The 20,815-nt window shown below is 40.0% G+C and overlaps 1 protein-coding gene across 2 annotated transcripts in view; it reads left to right on the top strand.

Moving 5' to 3' along the window:
- The window catches only part of LOC311240751 (dehydrogenase/reductase SDR family member 7C-B-like), a 54,171-nt gene extending 37,669 nt beyond the window's left edge, over positions 1-16,502 (top strand). Inside the window, exons 1-7 of one of the 2 annotated variants that reach the window (XM_084329325.1) lie at positions 645-735; positions 7,423-7,600; positions 7,750-7,862; positions 8,488-8,698; positions 10,142-10,234; positions 12,761-12,907; positions 15,913-16,502. In XM_084329325.1, coding sequence (XP_084185451.1) covers positions 7,438-7,600; positions 7,750-7,862; positions 8,488-8,698; positions 10,142-10,234; positions 12,761-12,907; positions 15,913-16,124 — 939 coding nt within the window. In that variant the 5' untranslated portion in view covers positions 645-735; positions 7,423-7,437 and the 3' untranslated portion in view covers positions 16,125-16,502. Of the gene's footprint in view, positions 1-644; positions 736-7,422; positions 7,601-7,749; positions 7,863-8,487; positions 8,699-10,141; positions 10,235-12,760; positions 12,908-15,912 lie in introns of those variants that run through there. The other variant, XM_084329326.1, reaches the window with a different exon arrangement.
- Positions 16,503-20,815: the final 4,313 nt, after the last annotated feature.

Raw genomic sequence — 20,815 nt, 5'->3', positions numbered from 1 at the left:
ATTAATCTAATGATGCAGCATTGATTGATTGATTGATTGATTGATTGATTGATTGATTGATTGATTGAAAACTGTATTAACATATTGCAGAATGGGTACAAGACAGTACAGCTCAATACAAACAACTGCTAAGAGGATGAAGACCAGAAAAAGTTCCGTCTTGTTTACATCAGGGTCCTCCATTTTCAATTCATCAAGACATTTATGACATACAAGACATACAAATATATACGGTACTGTGTAAGAAAGAGAGCACATCATACAAAAATAGAAATCCGAAGGGGAAGAAACTGTACATTATAGGGGGTTGGGTGGGGTGGGGGAGTGGAGTGGAGTGGGGGGGGGATTTTGACATTTACAGGGGCCAGTTTCTAATTGCAGCCACCCGTAGGTGCTCTTTGAGAGCAGCATACTATAAAGCAGTAACATTCACCTAATTCAAGAATGGTTTCAGCAACATGGGACACAAGACACCGCCCCCCACCGCCACCCCCCCGGGCCTGTCCTGCCCCTGCTAAACATAACAACCTGACAACATACATGGAAAATAACTGACTCAGCTGTGTTACTATTAAAAGACCTCAAATCCCAAAGTATTGCAGGAGGGGGGAATGCTGGCTGTCTGAGGAGCTCTGTTTGAATGAACTGCATGGGGCTCAGAGCTACAGCTCCTCCTGGGTGGAATTAATCAAGAATACAGAAGACCGCTGGAGGCCTAATCCTGATACACGTGCAGTAAGTGCTTTGCTACTTCATTCCTGCGTTGACTAGATCAAACTGCTCTGTGGATAAGAGACTAATCTGTCCCCCTCTCGGACCAAGAGCTCTCTCTGTTGAGGCTTTGTGAGCATGTGTTCAGATACACTATAGTGCAGGGAATCTGGGGTTAGTGTTTTAGTGGAACATACCGTATTATTGCATGGCGCACATTTTGACTAACCCCACACAGATGACAGTGTTCTATTCGTTACCTATGCATGTTCAGCTTTTGATAGTGTTTTGGGATAACTTGACTTTGTCTTGTAGTGGGTACTTGTAATGCCGCTGGTACTTCTGACATTGTGAGAGATACAGTATCTGTTACTGGGTCAGTTTATATTTAGAAGTCCCCCCCATTGGGACAGGCACACTGTACTCAACATGGTAAACTGTGGGCTGTGTAACTCCCAGTTCGAACAAATAGGGGACCACTTATCGCTAAGGGGATATAGTTGTGATTTCTGGAACCCTAGCCCTACTGTATTTCCTATTCATCAACATTGTTGTTGAACGGTGGAGTCCTTTTTAAGCACAATCCATGCTGTTCCACATCTCCGGCTAGCTAACACACAATCCATTATTGTATTGTAGCGCTGAGAGATGGGAGTCGGAGGCGGTGTCTCGAAGGAGAACGTATTATATTTAATATGCATGAAGGCACAACATATCAGTGTAACGTTAGAATAGAATGAGGAATTCCCTGCCTAAACTAGACTGGTATCACTATGCATTCTCGCTCTCCCAGCTCTCCAAACTGAATCACTCGTCTGAGGAGGCACCTGCTTGGGTCAAGATGGAGGAGGAAATGATATATCCCTCATCTCTGGAATCCTTCCTGACACAATCAGACAGACCTATACCTTTTAAAAACCCTTTAATGGCATTTATCAGGGAAACTTGGAATCAATCGCACAAAATGACTGGTGATAGCCCATATCTAACTACGAGAGCCTCTATATGGTATAATAAGAAACTAAAGATTGGTAAGAAATCAGTCATATGGGACGATTGGATTAAAAGGGGGATACATGTACTAGGGGATATAGCCGGGGAGGATGGGGTCTTGCCTTTTGAGGATATTAAAGAGGATTTTGATATAGATAATAAAAACTTTTATAAATTCCTACAGATTAGACATTGTATATCGTCATCAATAGGAGGACCAAAGTGTGGCCCGATTACTGCAATTCAAGAAATATTCTATAAAGGATGGCGTAGGAAAGGCGGTGCGTCAAGATTTTATGATGTTATAAGAGAATACAATGCACCCAAATTGGCGGGTCTGAGATTGAGCTGGGAGAACGATGTACGTGAGGATATTACTGAGGAAATGTGGGAGAAACTGGTGTCCAAATGGAGTAAATTCTCTAGGGAGGCGCAATCACAACTTATTTTTTACAAAGTGTTGAACAGAAGCTATTGGACGCCTAGTAAACTGGCCAGACTGAAATTAAGGGACAGTGACATCTGCTGGAGATGTGAGAAGGAGACAGGCACTTTACTGCACATGTTGTACGAATGTGAGAAGGTCCGGAAAATGTGGGATCAAATTGTGATATTCCTAAGTAAGGTCTTGAATGTGAAGATAAATAACGCCCCAATGGCATGTGTTTTGGGTATAGTACCGAAAGGGATTAAACTGCCTAAATACCGGGGAATGTGGTATAGAATGGCCATGATATCAGGATGTAGAATTGCATTACGACATTGGAAATCACCTGTTGATATTACTTTTAAAGAATGGATGGAACTAATGTTCCGGACAGCATCATATGAAAGGGTGACGTATAGAGTCGCAGGGAGAGAGGATATTTTCGCTGAGGTATGGGACAGTTTTCTACACCTGACTGAACGGTCTGGGGACAAATGATTAAGATGGGATTACAATATTATCAAGGATGAATATGAAAAAGGGGATTTGATCTGATGGTACCTGTGCTTTATAATGTATTGTGTATATATGTACATATATTTTATGTCCGGATGGTGTGTCTATGGAACGGTCACTGTCTCTATCACACTCACATGTGCGCAGGTATAGCCGCATACAAGTATCTAGGATACACATATTCATATGTGTACATAATAGGTTTACACACACTCATATACACAAGGATAAGGTATACACATCAGGGGCACACATACATGCACATACTCATTTATAGGAAATAGGCATACACATACCTACATATACACATAGTTGAAATATAAGCTTTCACTGACACATAAGGGGGATACACATGTATATAGGAGACACACACATACGTAGCTGAGACGCACATATATATACACATCTGAGATATACACTCACATAGGGGGCAGAGGCACACATGGATACGAAACACACACAAGAGATAGGAGTACAGTCACATACCAGGAAGATGCACACACACACATATGAGGCATGTACACATGCTTACGTGATACACGTACCCACATACATGTGTCGGAGACATGCGTGCATGCATGTTATCATGCACAACTGCATATATCTGGGGCGCTTTCTCTCACATGAAATATGGAGAAGGGTGGCATCCTGATAGAGGATGCAGCACATACCTGCTCGAAGGTAGTTCGGTCTACATGCAAGGTATATATATCAGGAATGTATACGCATAATGTATAGTATAGTATGTTTCTTTTTTTGTAAGTATTTTTTTATTTTCCATGTCAGTTATTAATGTATTTGTATGAGTCCTTTACATGTTTTGTATGTTCTTACAAAAAAGAAAAAGGCAAATCCTGGAAATTGAATATGATGATGTGGAAAGAGATGTTTGGAATGTTGGAGAGATTTGTGCAAAAAATAAAAATATAAAAAAAAAAAAAAAATAGAATGAGGAATGAATGAATGAAAACTTTATTTAACAGGTTGCAGAATGGGTACAATACAGTACGGCTCAATACACACAATTGTTAAGGGGATGCAGACCAGAGAAAGACATTTGACTTGTTTACATCAGGGTCCCCCATTTTCATTTCATATTGACATTTATGACATACACAACATACATGACATTTATAGCATAGGACATACAGGTATTTAGTACTGATACATTTGTGACATAAACGGTATTCAAATATACAGTACTGTTACCCATAGATCCTGACAGAGTATATACATATGATGGGGAGGGGACTGTACATTAGGAGGGGAGTGGGAGGGAAATATACATACGGTGGGGTGGAGACTGTACATTATGAGGGGGTGGGTGGGTGGGAGAGAAATATACATACGGCGGGGAGAGAATATATACATGCGGTGGGGAGGAGACTGTCTATTAGGAGGTGGTGGGGAGTTTGGTCATTTACGGTGGCCAGTTTCAAGTTCCCAACCACAGTTCCGTGTATGAATTATGTCTATGTCTGATCACCACAGTATGTAGGAAACGGGGCCAGCGTTCCAAAGATCACAACTATCCTCCCTTTAACCCTTGTGTGGCGTTCGCGTTTTTGTCACCCACAATGTGCACGGCTCTGGTGGACCACTGGACCCACAACATTATTGGGATTTTAAATCAATGAAGCCATAACAATGAATGTTGTTAACTTTATCTCAATTACAAGCAATATAGACAGCATATATGGTTAATATTTGCCATTTGCTACTGCTAGATCACATGTATCAATACAAGTGCTATTCAACGTTGGTGATCAAATGTGATGTAGGTTTAAAAAAAAAAAAAAAAAAAAAAAAAAATGAATATATTATAATCAAGACATGAATGGAATAAATCATGTTCATCTTGACAAATATAAATGAAACAAAGTGGAGGCAGACAGTGAATCTTTTTATTTACCATATTTACTTGTTTTCCTACAATGTCCACACGTTCTGGTCCATGTATGTAATATAAATGTGTAGGGGGAGGTGCACAGTGTGCCCTCAATGAAAATGTGTTCTTTTATACGTTCTTCACATAAAATGAGCCAAGGCCAACGAGTCTCAGGTTAAAATAAATAATTAATTGTGTCATTTGTCTTTTAGTAAACATTGAAAATGGTTCCCACAGACCCGAACACCACACAAGGGTTAAGTGATTTCTAATGAGATCAACTTAAAGGAACATGCCAACATTTTGGGAAATTAGCTTACCGTCTTCTCCAGAGAGAGACAAGAAGATAAATACCAGTTTCCTCTCTGTGCGTTCAGTAGAAAGCTATCTGGCTGCACATTAGCTGCATTGTCTCTCTGGAGAAGACGATAAGCTAATTTCCCAAAATGTTGGCGTGTTCTTTTAATTATGGTAGTGACTAGTGACTCTTCCACTTAAATAATGAGTATCTGTAGGGATTCTATTTGTTGTCATACTCATATTACATGGTTATTCTATGGGTATATACCCATATCTATAGCTGTACATATCCTCTCACTACTTATGCTATGACTACCATATGTCTTTATAATTGTACATATTATATTACAACTCTGTACATAGATCTGGTTAGCACTACACTCAGTAGTACTCATTTGTATATTTTATACCCAGTTTACTCACCTGTATATTACTATTGTTCTTTACTGTTACATTTGCACTCTGGTTTGATGCCAAACTTCTTGTTGTACTGTACTTGTGCTGTATAATGACAATACATTTTAATCTAATCTAATCTAATCTAATCTAATCTAATCTAATCTAATATCAAGACTTATTTATTACAGACCATACCTTTATTTACCCCTTACATCTTAGTTATCGCTCTCTTATCATTGTGCAACACATCAGTTTTCAAACCATTCTGTTTTCTTTTTTCGTTTCAGAATTGTAAGAATAGCTATACTGTATATAAAAAAAAAAGCAAAAGGTTGTAGAGGGTGAGATGGATTCCATTGTAACAGAACCGGAAAGCATTTGGGTATGAAATTATCCTTTTCAATCATGTTCAGTAGATGCTAGATGGTTTTCCAACATACCATACCATCTCATCTGCATCATCGAACAAGACATCTTCCATCATCCGAGAGTATGTTCATGGATTTGAACATACTATCGCGCTAAACGTTTGAGCTAACCCTGAACTTATCCAAATATTCTTTAAAGGGAAATTCCACTGTAAAGCAATGTTAAACTCATTGACCAGATTGAGGCATAACTGATTCATTCTCTCCATCTGGCTGCGCCAAAACAATCTCTGCTCAGAAATATCGGCAGAGACATTTGTCATAATGACAGGGATGTCCGATATTATCGGCCTACCGATATTATCGGCAGATATTGGCATTAAAATGTGATATCGGAAATTATCGGTATCGGTAAAAAAAAAAATATAATAATAATAATTAATTTCACCTTTATTTACCCAGGCAAGCAAGTAAGAACAAATTCTGATTTTATTTATTGTCAAAAGTATGCATAATGTTGTTAATTCCATGACAAGATATATGTAATGTTAATTACCTGAAATGATTCCGTTTTTTGGGGGGGGAAACCCTGCATATATTGGTATCGGTTGATATCGGTATCGGAAATTAAGAGTTGGACAATATCGGTATATCGGTATCGGTAAAAAAGCCAATATCAAGCACAGTAGTTCTACCCTGACTCAATTTTGAAAAACTACAACAATGGCGTTTCCTGATACCTTGATTGTCTCTGAATCAGCTTCCCACTCCCTTGCCAGGTAACGCAGTAACCAGAAGTGAAAGCTCAGCCCTCCCCTCCTTGTGTGTGTTTGGTAGGAGTGGTCAACCTTTGACTGGCGTTGTCTGACGACTGACCCTTTTCAGAGACAGTGTAGTCCTCTGTAAAGCAGGAAACTGAAGCGTTAGATAAGATAAGATATTGCTTTATTGATCCCCTTGGGGAAATTTGGGCGTCATAGCAGCATGGGAAAGGGGGGAGAAGAAGGTACAGGTATGGACGGGTAATAGTAGAAAAACATAGATATAGGCAATAGGCTAATAAAACGTGATCTAAAGCAGGGAGCAGTGGTTTAGTCCTACTGTATATATCTCTGGCCTGACTATATATATACAGAGATGGCTGTGGGCTAATATTACTCTGTAGTAAAGTAACTTTTCTATAAACACAAGAGACCCAGAGTGGAATTCCCCTTTAATAAACATAAACATAATCATAAACAAAAACATAAACATAAACATAATGTATGCAAAACAGGTATGTGTAATGTATTTAATCAATTCTGTGAATGTCACAGCATTCACAGTGAAATGCTTGTTCTGCTTTTATTCATTATCATTATTATTATTATTATTATTATTATTATTATTATTATTATTATTATTATTATTATTATTATTATTATTATTATTATTATTATTATTATTATTATTATTAACCTTTTCACTACCACACTACAAAGGGTTAACGATTTCACTACCACACTACAGAAGGTTACCTCTTTCACTACCACACTACAAAGGGTTAATGATTTCACTACCAGAACTACAGAAGGATTTCACTACCACACTACATACGGTTAACCTGTAATAATAATAATAATAATAATAATAATAATAATAATAATAATAATAATAATAATAATAATAATAATAATAATAATAATAATAATAATAATAATAATAATAATAATAATAATAATAATAATAATAATAATAATAATAAAAATAAAAAAAGTACATTCATTATATTTAATTAAAGCTCTTTAATTGATTCCTGACTCCACATTTTAATGTTGTAGGGGATCCTCCAGGAGATGGACCCTCTACTGACGACCACGGTTATCGTGGTGCCCTGTGTGGTCGTGGTGACGGCTGGGCTTTTCTACCTCTACAGTGTCGTTACCAGCCTGTTGTCCAAAACATCAGTACGCAACAAGGTGGTGGTGATAACGGATGCTCTGACTGGACTAGGCAAAGGTACGTTGTGCCCTATATCTCATTCTGAAAGGTTATTAAAAAAGAGGGTTAGCACTGTATAACTGCATTATCGCAGTTCATATTTCTCTACCGTCTCTTCTCATTTCATCATACATTTTCTTGATGTCTTTTTTATCTCGTCAACCCAGAATGTGCGAGCGTGTTTCACAAGGGAGGGGCCAGGCTGATTCTCTGTGGCAAAATCTGTGAGAAACTTGAAGACTTTGCCGATGAGTTGGCGAGCGCCTCGGACCCCACTCTAGTAAGTATACCCATTCAATCTTTATTTCAACTCGAGAATTGTCAAATTTCCCTCGGGATGAATAAAGTATTTCTATTCTATTTTAAAATTCATTGAGGGCAGGCTCTCGTTTTCAACGGTGTCGAGCATAATACATAATAAATAAAAACAATAAAAACAATAGATATACAAAATAATGCAAAAAATACAACAGTATATACAATCAATTAAAACAACTGCAGGTTATGGTGGAATGGTTGGTGATTAAAGATTTAAACTGACCAAATTATACCAAAATATTGAGTTTTAGAGTTTGTTGTATGATGTTCCACGTGTCAGGACAGAAGCTAAAAGCAAATTTCACAAGTTTAGTACAGACTCTAGGTGCTCTGAGTGTAAGAGCCAATCATTGGATCATGTATACCATAGGGTCCAGATGTCCACTCTAATTGCGAAGTGAGATAATTTGGGCAATCTCCAATCGACCAAAAATTATGCCAATATGCCATCAATGAAGCAAGATAAATTGTATACTGTCCATAATGTGCTATAAGGTGCTATGCAGATAAAGTTATAGAATATGAATACTGATTGATTGATTTCATTAATATTTATTTATTCATGTCCACTCCTCTCTCCTCTCCAGACCTTTCCCCCGAAACTGGTGCTGTTGGATTTCGGTGACATGGACAGCATGCCTGAGGTGATAGCGGAGGTCCTGGAGTGCTACGGCTGCCTGGACATCCTCATCCTCAACAGCAGCCTGAAGGTCAAGGCGCCGGTGCAGAACGTCTCCCTGGAGATGGACAAGTTAGTCATGGACAACAACTACTTTGGGCCCGTCACACTGGCCAAAGGTAAATCATGCACTCGCACTGTATGGTATGAAACAATCAGGCTTCATTTGGTAACAGGGAAAGGTTTTTCAGAAAACACTTAAGGTTGAAGAGAGATATGTATATACATAGTTATAACCATATTCCGGTAGCACTTCATATACAGTACACTAATTACATGGTAATTACTGTGTAATAACATTGATTGATTGATTGATTGAAAACTTTATTAACAGATTGCAGAATGGGTACAATACAGTACAGCTCAATACACACAATTGTTAAGGGGATGCAGACCAGAGAAAGACTTTCGTCTTGTTTACATCAGGGTCCCCCATTTTCAATTCATCAGGACAGATAGTCAGTACTGCTACATCTATACATTTATGGCATACCAGATTTGCAAATACAGTACTGTTTGTGATACAGAAGGAGTCAAGAAAAGGAAGTATATACATTTGACGTAGAAACTGTACATTGGAGGAGGTTGGGTGGGGGCCCGGGGGGTTGGGTACATTGGGATATTGACAACCATACTGGGTAATTTACATTGGAGGTGGTTGGGGGGGGGGGGGGGGGGCACACTGTATAAACAAGTATAACTGTACATTGAGGGGGGGGGGGAGGAGACACTGTACAAACAAACAAAATTGTACATTGGACTATTGACAAAACCATACTAGGTAAATGACTGTACATTGGAGGGGGTTGGGTTAGGATATTTACAGGGGCCAGTGTTGAATTGCAGTCTCCCGTAGGTGTCCCTTGAGAGAGGTTTTGAAAGTGGGTAGTGATCCACATTCTTTTACAGCTTTGGGTAGGGCGTTCCACATTGATGTGGCATAATTGCGAAACGTGTTTAGTCCCTTATTTGAGCCGAATCTGGGTTTAACATGATTTGTGGAGCTCCCTCTGGTGTTGTGATCGTGGTATTCACTGACCTTTGGGAAGTATTTTGACATGTACATGGGTACCTTGGTCGTGTAGTGTATCTTGTAGACCAGGCCCATTGCAAGTTGCTGTACTCTGTCGTCTACTCTAAGCCATCCTAGGTTGTCAAAGTGGGCAGGGGTGAGGTGGGTTCTAGGAGTAAGGTCAAGCAGTAGTCTGACCAGTTTGTTTTGAGATGTTTGTAATTTTGTTTTTAGCGCCTTTGAGGTGCTTTGGTACCATGAGGTGCAAGCATAGTCGTAGTACCCCTGAATGAGTGCTCCTGCCAGAGTCTTCAGGGTATTCAAATAATTTCATTACTTGGTTATGACATGTCATTGTTTGTAATTATGAACGGGTGCTTTCTCAGGTAGGTTTACCGGTACTTGTCATTACCAGAGCTTACCAGAATTGTTATTTCTATGTTATTACATGGTAATTACCCTGCGATATGTGTACTGTAATATGAAGTGCTGTCCATATTTCTCATTGGTATGTTCTCACTATACAATATGCTTTGTGTCTCTGCTGCAGGTCTCCTGCCCTCCATGATCTCCAGAAGGACTGGCCATCTGGTTCTGGTCAACAGCATCCAAGGAAAGCTAGCTGTACCGTTCCGCACAACATGTGAGTTATTTGGTTCAGTGGTTCTCAGCTGAGGCTCCCTGGCGTGCCTTCAGTTCAGGTGTGCCTTGAGATTTTGGACAAAGAAAGATCAATATCAAATCAAATAGGACATTTTCTTAGCTGCTCTATAGCTCGTTCTGTCAGTCGGTCCTCTGATGAACAGTTTATGAGGTGAATCAGGAATTATTATGGAGATGACACCTACTGTACAAAGACCAGAATAAATAAATAAATAAATAAATAAATAAATAAATAAATAAATAAATAAATAAATAAATAAATAAATAAATAAATAAATAAATAAATAAATAAATAAATAAATAAATAAATAAATAAATAAATAAATAAATAAATAAATAAATAAATAAATAAATAAATAAATAAATAAATAAATAAATAAATAAATAAATAAATAAATAAATAAATAAATAAATAAATAAATAAATAAATAAATAAATAAATAAATACAAATAATAATCAAAAGTAATAATCGAATACCACCCGGGGCGCCTCGTGTTTGTGTATACTTGTTTCTATGCTGAGTATTTTTTGGTGCGACCAGCAGCTCTATAGCCTGCTCTGTTGGTTGGTTGGTCCACAAAAGTGTTCCCACCCTCTAGCAGCCACAGTTGAGGTGTGTGTGTGTGTGTGTGTGTGTGTGTGTGTGTGTGTGTGTGTGTGTGTGTGTGTGTGTGTGTGTGTGTGTGTGTGTGTGTGTGTGTGTATGAAGGTATGTGTGTGTGTGTATGAAGGTGTGTGTGTGTAAGTGTGTTCATACCAATTGGCAAAAAAAAAGTAGTGAGAGTGGCCTATAACATAAAGGTGCACAACTTCTACATAACATGACAAAACACAACTCATGATAGAGACTTGCAGGAGGCGTCATTGGACCCAGTAGAGTAGAGAGTAGTTATCCATTGGTGTCGGTTAGCCCCCTACACTTTAGCCCTGCCTCCTTTCATACCTGGTTAGCTGCCCGATAGGGACTCGTGGGAGGCATCATTGGACTCAAGCAGAGTCCATAAAAATGCTCTCACAATTCGACTGAGCTCAATGCTAGTCCTGAGAGCACCTGCACAATGAGGGTCACAGCTTATCGTGAATAGCGTATCGCGAGTAGTTCCTCTCTAGACAGTACATCCAAAGCTCCCTCACCACTACCACACCATTAGAGGCACATAATGTATTTCTACCCAGAAGACAACACTGCTTCTTCCTTACTGAATCACTGAACTTTAACGCATTACTGTCACTTAGTGGAAAGAGTGGTGGGAATCAGTAACCTCATTACAGAAAAGTGTGTGTCTATGGCAGTATGAGAACAGTCAAGTTCCCCCTACAGACGTTGTGGAAGAAGATGGTCTGATTCAAACAGCGTGGTACGGGGAGGACCGGGATCCTTCATACGTGGACACTCTATCCACCACTATGGTTTGCTCCTTGGCCAGCAGCTGTTCAATTTCCTTTTACTGTTATAATTTATTTTAACCTTTATTTACCAGGGTAGGTTCTCTGAGTACGGATGCTCTTTTTCAGCAATGCTCTGCTTCAGAAAAGAAATGATTTTTTTTGTGAGCGAGTACATTTTGTAACATGGGTGGCCCTAGTGGGAATTGAACCCCTAATCATTAGATTTGATTAGATTTAAAAGATTCATAAGAAGAAGAAAAAAGTATTTATATGGTATACAGAGGCAACAGCGTTCAAAGTCGTACAGTATGGGTAATCATCACAGTGTTCACACCATTATCTACACAGGACTGCAGTTAAAAGATTTTGAACTCGTATGAATGAATGAATGAATGAAAACTTTATTTAACAGATTGCAGAATGGGTACAATACAGTACGGCTCAATACACACAATTGTTAAGGGGATGCAGACCAGAGAAAGACGTTTGTCTTGTTTACATCAGGGTCCCCCATTTTCAATTCATAGTGACATTTATGACATACACAACATATTTATGACATTTATGGCATAGGGACATACATGACATACAGGTATATAGTATACCGTTACATTTGTGACATATACGATATGCAAATATACAGTACTGTTACCCATAGATCCTGACAGAGAGTATATACATATGATGGGGAGGAGACTGTACATTAGGAGGGGGTGGGTGGGTGGGAGAGAAATATACATACGGTGGGGAGAGAATATATACGGTGGAGAGGAGACTGTCTATTAGGAGGGGGTGGGGGGGTTTGAACATTTACGGTGGCCAGTTTCGAATTGCGGTTTTGAATGTGGGTAGGGATTCACATTCCTTTACAGCTTTGGTAGGGCGTTCCACATTGATGTGGCATAATTGCAAAACGTGTTTAGTCCCTTGTTTGAGCCGAATATGGGTTTAACATGATTTGTTGAGCTCCCTCTGGTGTTGTGGTCGTGGTAGTCACTGACATTTGGGAAGTATTTTGATATGTACATGGGTACCTTAGTCTTACCACGTACCATGTTTGCTTGTCTGATGGGATTCACAATACAGCAGTAATAGATGGCATGTTCTCTGTTCCAGATGCTGCCTCCAAGCACGCCGTCCAGGCCTTCTTCGACTGCTTGAGAGCAGAGGTAGAGGAGTATGGCATCACAGTCAGCACTCTCAGCCACACCTTCATCAGTGCGCCAGTGGCTGAGGAGGAAGCGCCCAGCTCTTTCTGGTCATGTGAGTAAAGTCAGTTAAAGGGGCAGTTCACCCAAAATGTTTACAAAATAAATACATATTTCCCCCCTTACCCAGAGTACTGTATATATATCTATCCATTCAGTTGTGGTGTGATTAGCTTTGTTTTTAGAGATCTGCTGTAGAGAGATTTGCTGTGGAGAGATCTGCTGTCACTCCAATACAATGGAGCTGAATGGCATGTGCTGCTCAAAGGACCAAAAAGATACATTTGAAAAACTCAAAAGCAACATCAGAAATCATGACCCCGTTACTCAAGATAATCCAAGATTATTCAAGATTCAAGATTGTTTATTGTCATGTGCACAGTTAAACAGACAGTTTGCCGTACAATGAAAATCTTACTTTGCTAGTCCACCCTTCACACAAAATCACACAATACTTAACAATAAATTTGTTTACAATTTAAATACAAGCGAGTGCTAAAAAATAAGATACAAATAGTTCTTTAGGAAGTAGGTGTGCCAGTGTAGCCTAGTTCCCAACAGTCACGAAATACACTCCAAATACAACTCCAAAACTTTCTGACCTGTGTATTTACCACGTGGAGAAATTAAAAAAAAAATTAGACATTTTCGTTTTCTGAGCAGATATCTCGGAATTTTTTTTTGCCGAACCACTGCTGCCTGGGCGCAGTGATTTCATCACCTTAAAAAAAGCCCAGTTAATTTTTTTTTAAACAGTATATATCTGCTTAGAAAACGAAAATGTCAAAAATATATATATATTTCTCCACGTGGTAAAGACACAGGTCACAACATGTTTACAGGAAAGTTTTGGAGTTGTATTTGGAGTGTATTGGGGGTGACTGTTGGGAACTAGGCTACACTGGCACAGTGGCACACCTACTTCCAGTGAATGACGCTAAGGTAGGCTAACAGTGCGGCTGTTCCCTAAGCCTAATGCATCCACAGAGAAGAAAATGGTATGTATCTGCTTGTCTAACAACAGGGTAGATTAGCAAATAAGCTAATTTCCCAAACAGTTGGCGTGTTCCTTTAACGGCTTGTGGATCAAATGAAAACTTGGATTTATTTGGTCACTCACTATATTGTTGGCTTTATTTATTGTTCAATCTCTGTAGATGACAGTCTTCTTCTGTGCCTCAGTAGGCAGCATCTGGCCTAACCAGCAGATGATGCAGAGGATTAAGAAATTTGGAGCATTTTGCTGTGGACATTTTCTTTAGAAAATACATTATTTGTGTCTTAGTGCTCATGAGGTCAGTCCACAGATCCCATTTAATCGTATGCTTGAGCACAATGCCAAGTTAGCTACTTGTAAATCTGTTACAGATTGTATTGGCTCCTCATTGATGAAAGCAGGGTGAGAAGATTGCAGCTTTCTAAAATCAATGGTAATTTCCTTTGTTTGTGAGGTGTTTAGGAGAAGGTTTGGTTCAGGAAGTAGTCTGGCACATGCTCCTCCTCAGCATCATACCTGAGGCTCACCAAGGCAGTATCCTCTGTGTACTTTATAAAGTTAGATAAGATATTCCTTTATTGATCCCCTTTCAGGCATCATAGCAGCATGGGGGAGGGGGGAGGGTACAGGTAGATGTGATAGTAGTAGACATGATACAGGTCATAAAATTATAGTACAGTGGAGAAGTAAAAAATTTAAATAGGCAGTGTAAACAATATAAGAATATAATTAACTCTGAATATGCGCATATGGGCAAGTACACAGTGTAAAAAGGTCAAGGTGCAGATGAGGGCATGTATGCCCTCTCAGTTATATTTGCCTTACAATAAATATAGTTAAAATATCTAATCTAATATCTAATATCTAATCTAATATATAATTTAAAAATGCTAAATATATGCTCTGATTGAGTAAGTATACAGTATACACATAATGTGCAGTATGCATAAGGTATGTATGCCGTGATATACTTCATACGTTATACATTGTCCGTATGAAGATGAAGGAGATGGTAGTAGACCATCGGCGGAGCAGGAGGAAGCCCCCAACTCCCATCATCATCCAGGGGGTGGAGGTGGAAATGGTGGATAACTATAAATTCCTGGGTGTTCTCATGAACAATAAACTGGACTGGACGGACAACACAGAGGCCCTCTACAGGAAGCAAGCTCTGTGGTGGGAGCGGACCTGGACAAGATATCCTTGAGAACCCCTGCCACTTCCTCCATGATGAACTGACCGCAAAGCGGTCCACGTTTAGCCACAGACTTATCCCCCCCCTGACATACCACAAAGCGCTTCGGGCAGTCCTTTGTGCCGTTGGCAATCAGGCTCCACAACCAGGCAGGGCCAGGACGGGCTAACTGCCGTGGACTGGAGGAGCTGGGTTGTGGACTGTAACCAATTAATTTAATTACTTAACATCACGATTGGACTGGTTTCTTTTTCTTTTCTTCCATTCACCACTTTTAGCTCTATTTTAGCCCTATTTTAGCACTTTTTTAGCCCTGTGTATTTGTCCATCTTGTTTTTAACACATACTAAAATAAGTGTAATGTATTAACTGTTTCCATTAACTGTTTTTAAATTGCTGTTATGCTCCTGTGATGGACATCTGAATCTCCCCTCGGGGATATATAAAGGCTTTCAATTAAATTCAATTCAATTTAGGTGGGAGTCAGACACATTCAGTGATAGAAATTCCCTATTAAGGAAAGTGTTAGTGCAAGAGTTGGTGTAGAAAATACAGTGTATATGGCAGAAATCTCTGAAACAATCTGGATGGAGATAGCACTCCAGGTAAGGGGGACATGTATTTAAAATGTTTATTTTAGGTGAACTGCCCCTTTAAATCCAGAAATATTAAATGTAGATGTTCTTTTACTGAACATAAGACTGGGCAATATATTGTTCAATATTGATTTACTGTTACATTTGCACTCTGGTTGGATGCCAAACTTATCGTTTGTTGTACTGTACGTTGTTCTGTATAATGACATACATTTGAATAATCTAATCTAATCTAATCCATGCTCACCTCTCCCCCCGTCTGGGCCTTTCAGCTTTCTCCAGCCAGACACGCCTTGGAGTCACGGCCGACGAGGCGGCTGCTGAGATCGTGAAGACTCTGAGCAACAAGAAGAAAGAGGTGGTGATGGCTCCTTCCCTTCCCAAGGTGGCCATCTATGCCAGGTCCTTCTTCCCCAACGTGTTCTTCGCCATCATGGCAGCAGGAGTGAAGAACGCTGCTGCCATGGAGGAGATGGAGCTCTGATGATAATCACCAAGGGTTAACGTTAAAAAGTCACGTTCTTATTTCCATCGTAGTCCTTGGTCGTAAAAGTGGAGACAATTATCATTATAATCGCTGTGTCAGTTGTACATAGGCTTGTTGTAACGACTCTGCTTGATAGGCTTGTTGTAACGACTCTGCTTGATAGGCTTGTTGTAACGACTCTGCTTGATAGGCTTGTTGTAATGACTCTGCTTGATAGGCTTGTTGTAACGACTGCTTGATAGGCTTGTTGTAACGATGAGATTTGATGAGATCTCTGATCGCTGGAAGTAGAATAAAAGGTTGACAATTGGACATATTTGGACTGTATTTGCCCTTCATCCGTACACCGAATTTAAAAGAGGGGAAGCAGTACAACGTCTGTAGTTTGTGCTGATCTAGTTCTTGTCTATTTTTGAAATAAATTCATCCATGGACATTGTCTCTGAATTATCTGTGGCTCAAAAACAAATGTATCAACCTGGGGAGTGGTGGTACATCCGGTTCATTTTATGGACTCTGGTTAGTCTGAGTCACTCACTAAAGTGATCCGGTTCACTTGAGTCACTGAGCCCCCCCCCCCCCCCCCCACATTAGGTAAAGTAGCCTATAAGCCTATTTTTGTCTGTTGTGTTGTCTAACAATTATAATAATATAACTATAGTTTGTTGTTGTTTTGCTTATATTCATTATTTACTAGTCTATACCACTACTACTACTACTACTACTAATAATAATCATAACCATCATCATCAACATCATCATCATCATAGCATGTGCATAAAATATATCAGCCACATAACGAACACCATTGTTTATTGCAATATTTAACTTATTACTTAGATTCACTGACTGGGGTGAAGTTAGTGAACGGAATTCATTCAACCTTTATTTTGAAAGGCACAATAGAATATAGTATAGTTATAAGTAAAATACAAATACAAAAAAAAAATAGGCCAGGGCTGAGATGTGGTCAAGTATACACACACATTTTTAATAAAAATAACAATACAGTGGGATGAGATACTGTATATAGCAGGGCTGTGCATTTCGTGTGTACTTAGCAGGCAGCACTGCAGCCATAGATATATAAAGACTCTTTATACTGCAACAGCCAGCCAGTCAGACAGAGGACTCATAGGATCCGGGACAATGGAGACATCGGACTCGTGATTCCTGATTGATTGATTGATTGAAAATGTTATTAACAGATTGCAGAATGGGTACAATACAGTACAGCTCAATACACACAATTGTTAAGGGGATGCAGACCAGAGAAAGACTTTTGTCTTGTTTACATCAGGGTCCCCCATTTTCAATTCATCATAACATATTATGACATACATGACATACAGATAGACAGTACTGTTGTTACATCTAGACATTTATGACATACCAGATCTACAAATATACAGTCCTGTTTATGAGTACAAAAAGAGTCTAAAAAGAGAGCAGGCACGTGCACACATAGAGCCCAAGGGGTATAGGCTGCCCTTCCAGCTGAAAAATGTCAGGATAGAATAAAAATATTAGGTAAAGAGAGAGAGAGATGCCCCGTATTCCATTGCAGTTTGCACAACCTCCTCAGCGTGCGGACCTATATATTTTATGCATAGAAGTGTGGGTGGTGATGATGATAATGATGATAGAAACCGTTGTGGCGCATACAGTTGAATTACACTCACTGAGGGACACGAAGAAGTCAAGTCCGATGGGATTTGGGAATCTCAAATACAAATCGGGATTGGAATAAAAAATGCATTTATATTAAACAATACAGAATATACAGCACTTCTTGGGGTCTGTATAGGGTAAGCACTTATTCCCTCCCCCCTAAACATTTATGGAGATGTATGGGCCTTTTAAGTCAGTGATAAAAGTGTCAAGGATAAGTGAGCTCCTGCATAAAAAGGGGGGTATAGTGCCCTTTTCCTGCCCCTCTAAAGTCCTGTGCACGTCCCTGAAAGAGAGTATACATTTGAGGGGGAAGAAACTGTATATTGGAAGAGGTTGGGTAGGTGGGGTGGGGGACTGTACATTGGAGGTGGGTGGGGTTGCGGGGTTTGGTAGGCAGGGTGGGGGGGGGGGGGGGGGGGAACTGTACATTGGAGGGGGTTGGGTTTGGACATTTACAGGGGCCAGTTTCAAATTGCAGTCTCCCGTAGGTGCTCTTTGAGAGTGGTTTTGAAGGTGGGTAGTGATTCACATTCACACTCTTCTGTCTATGTGAATTTCATAGATTTTGAGAAAGCCTTTGACAGCGTGGATAGGGAAATGCTGTGGAAACTGATGGCCCACTATGGGATCCCAGCAAAGATCATCAGCATAATAAGGAACACCTACCAAGGGCTGAAGGATGTATATCAGAAGCTTTCGAGGTCCTGACTGGTGTGCGGCAGGGGTGCCTGCTCTCACCCTTTCTTTTCCTCCTCTGCATAGACTGGGTGATGAAAGAAACAAACAGCAACAGAAGAACAGGCATACAATGGAGCTTGACAGAGCAGCTGGAAGATCTGGAATATGGCTCAGAATCCTGGAAAACCACCAGCACTATACTCAATAAGCTACAGACCTTCATCAACCGGTGCCTCAGATGCCTCCTGGGAATATACTGGCCCAACACCATCTCTAACGCCAACCTGTAGGAACTCACCAAACAGGACACAATAGAAATTCCAATCCGGAGGAGGAAGTGGAAGTGGATAGGTCACACACTCAGAAGAAATCAATCAATCACAAAGCGGGCGCTGACATGGAACCCACAGGGCAGGAGGAAGAGAGGCAGACCGAAAACCACCTGGAGAAGAACCACAGAACAGTGTAGTAGAATTCCAGTCAAACTGTGTTTATTGCACTATATACCATGGAGCTCAGAATGGCACAACACCGACAGGTAATATGCATTCACAAATTCTCCTGGCTTCTCTGCCGCTATCCATTTCTATTCAACAAAACCAACAAGACGTATCTGTGGTTTGAAACAGCTGCGTGGACTCAAGGCTCTGAACCAGAGTGATTGAGACAGGCAGCTGTTGATCAAACGAAGAGATAGTCTCGTTGGGACTTCCTGGGAGTAATAAACTGAGTGATTTTTCACCCTAAGTGTTCGAGGCAAATGGTCCAATACAAAGGGACTGCTTTGAGAGACGCCAGACAGTCTCTTCTATACAAAGGGGCAGTTGATCAAAGGGTTTGGACCTAGAATCCACATCGTGACGCAATTCGATGTAAAACGTCACGATAAGGAGTTAGCCAATGAGAGTTGAGAGTAAGTGTCCTCCAATAGGAACACTCGAGGAGAGTTTGGAAAACGCCCGCTTGCCGTAAAACTAGAGGCGGAGCCTAAATTTGATATTAGCAAAGACTCCGTGCTAGTAGAGTCACAAACAACACACCCGAACAGAGACCCAGGAAGCAACAGGAAACACACACCCTTTTTCTCCACAACAGACCCAGCAGGAGGAGAAATCGACGCAGCAGAATTGAAGAACGAGACGAGACATGTTTTTAGACAGAGCTTTTTATTGAGAAATTAGTCTGAATTTCTGCAAACATCCGGCATATTGGATGCGTCTTGCAGGTTCATTGCACAATATTTCTTTTGTAACATCTAATTGAAATCCTTTTTTCATTAAAAAACGGGTTCTTTTTCAAACTGCTCAGACCTCGCTTCATTTCAACGGCCGCGCCGTATTTTCAATCTGGGTAAATAGAAGGCAGTAACCAAGTTAAAACACTGGTTATCTGCATTTAGAACAGAGTGGATCCCAAGAGCTTGTAAACACAACGCAGAAAGAAGTAATAGATAGGGAATTTAAGCTGGGAATTCACTTCAATTGTGGTGCCGTGACAAGAATCGACGCGCTCGTTTTTTTTTTTCTCATCACAACAAAGAGAAGTTATTATTATTTTTTTTTTCTCGCCTCTCTTCGCTTTCTTCACGAACGGTCAAACGAGGAATCAACTGATCAATCGATCCGTCTTCAAGTGACTGGAAGTCGCTAAGAGGTGAGTGTGATGATGAAAAATGAGGGCTCTATTCGAACCAACGGGGGGTTGCTAAAAGTATGACTGTAATTAGATATTAAATGAAATGTTCTGACCAAGGGGGGCGACTCAAGGCTGTGTGTGTTTATAGGTCCTGTAAGCTGGATTTTTAACCACACTGTGCTGTCGTATGCCTTACAGTAAGGGTGTTAAGCACAATTTTGCGTTGTACGTTCTACAGTAGAATTTTAGCACAAGTGAACGAGACGCTGCCCGTGGTCGGAACATTAAAAAGAGGTATGGAAGTATTTAGGGACAATGTCTAGGTTTGTGCTCAGGGTTAAGCAAGGGGAACATGTGCATAGTACGCCTTATAGTATTGGCTTTAGCACATTTGCGTAGTATTTTCTACAGTAGAGATGGAGCATGAATAGAGTCTAGTTTAACCCTGGGCACCGCCGGACGTGTTAAATTTAAACAACGATAGGCTGTAACATTAGAATAGTACTTGAGGTAGACTCGTATGTTGCAAGCTATGCTGTAACATAGGACTCGTATGTTGCAAGCTATGCTGTAACATAGGACTCGTATGTTGCAGCGATAGGCTGTAAACATTAGAATATGTACTTAAGGTGGACTCGTATGTTGCAAGCTATGGTTAAACAATTACTAGTGTATGATGTTTGTGTATGAGTGAAAGGACT

Source organism: Notolepis coatsorum (genome assembly GCF_963971535.1).
Source record: "Notolepis coatsorum genome assembly, chromosome: 14".
Lineage (NCBI taxonomy): Eukaryota > Metazoa > Chordata > Actinopteri > Aulopiformes > Paralepididae > Notolepis > Notolepis coatsorum.
Note: the sequence above shows the minus strand (reverse complement) of the source record. Positions and strands in the feature narration are given on the sequence as shown.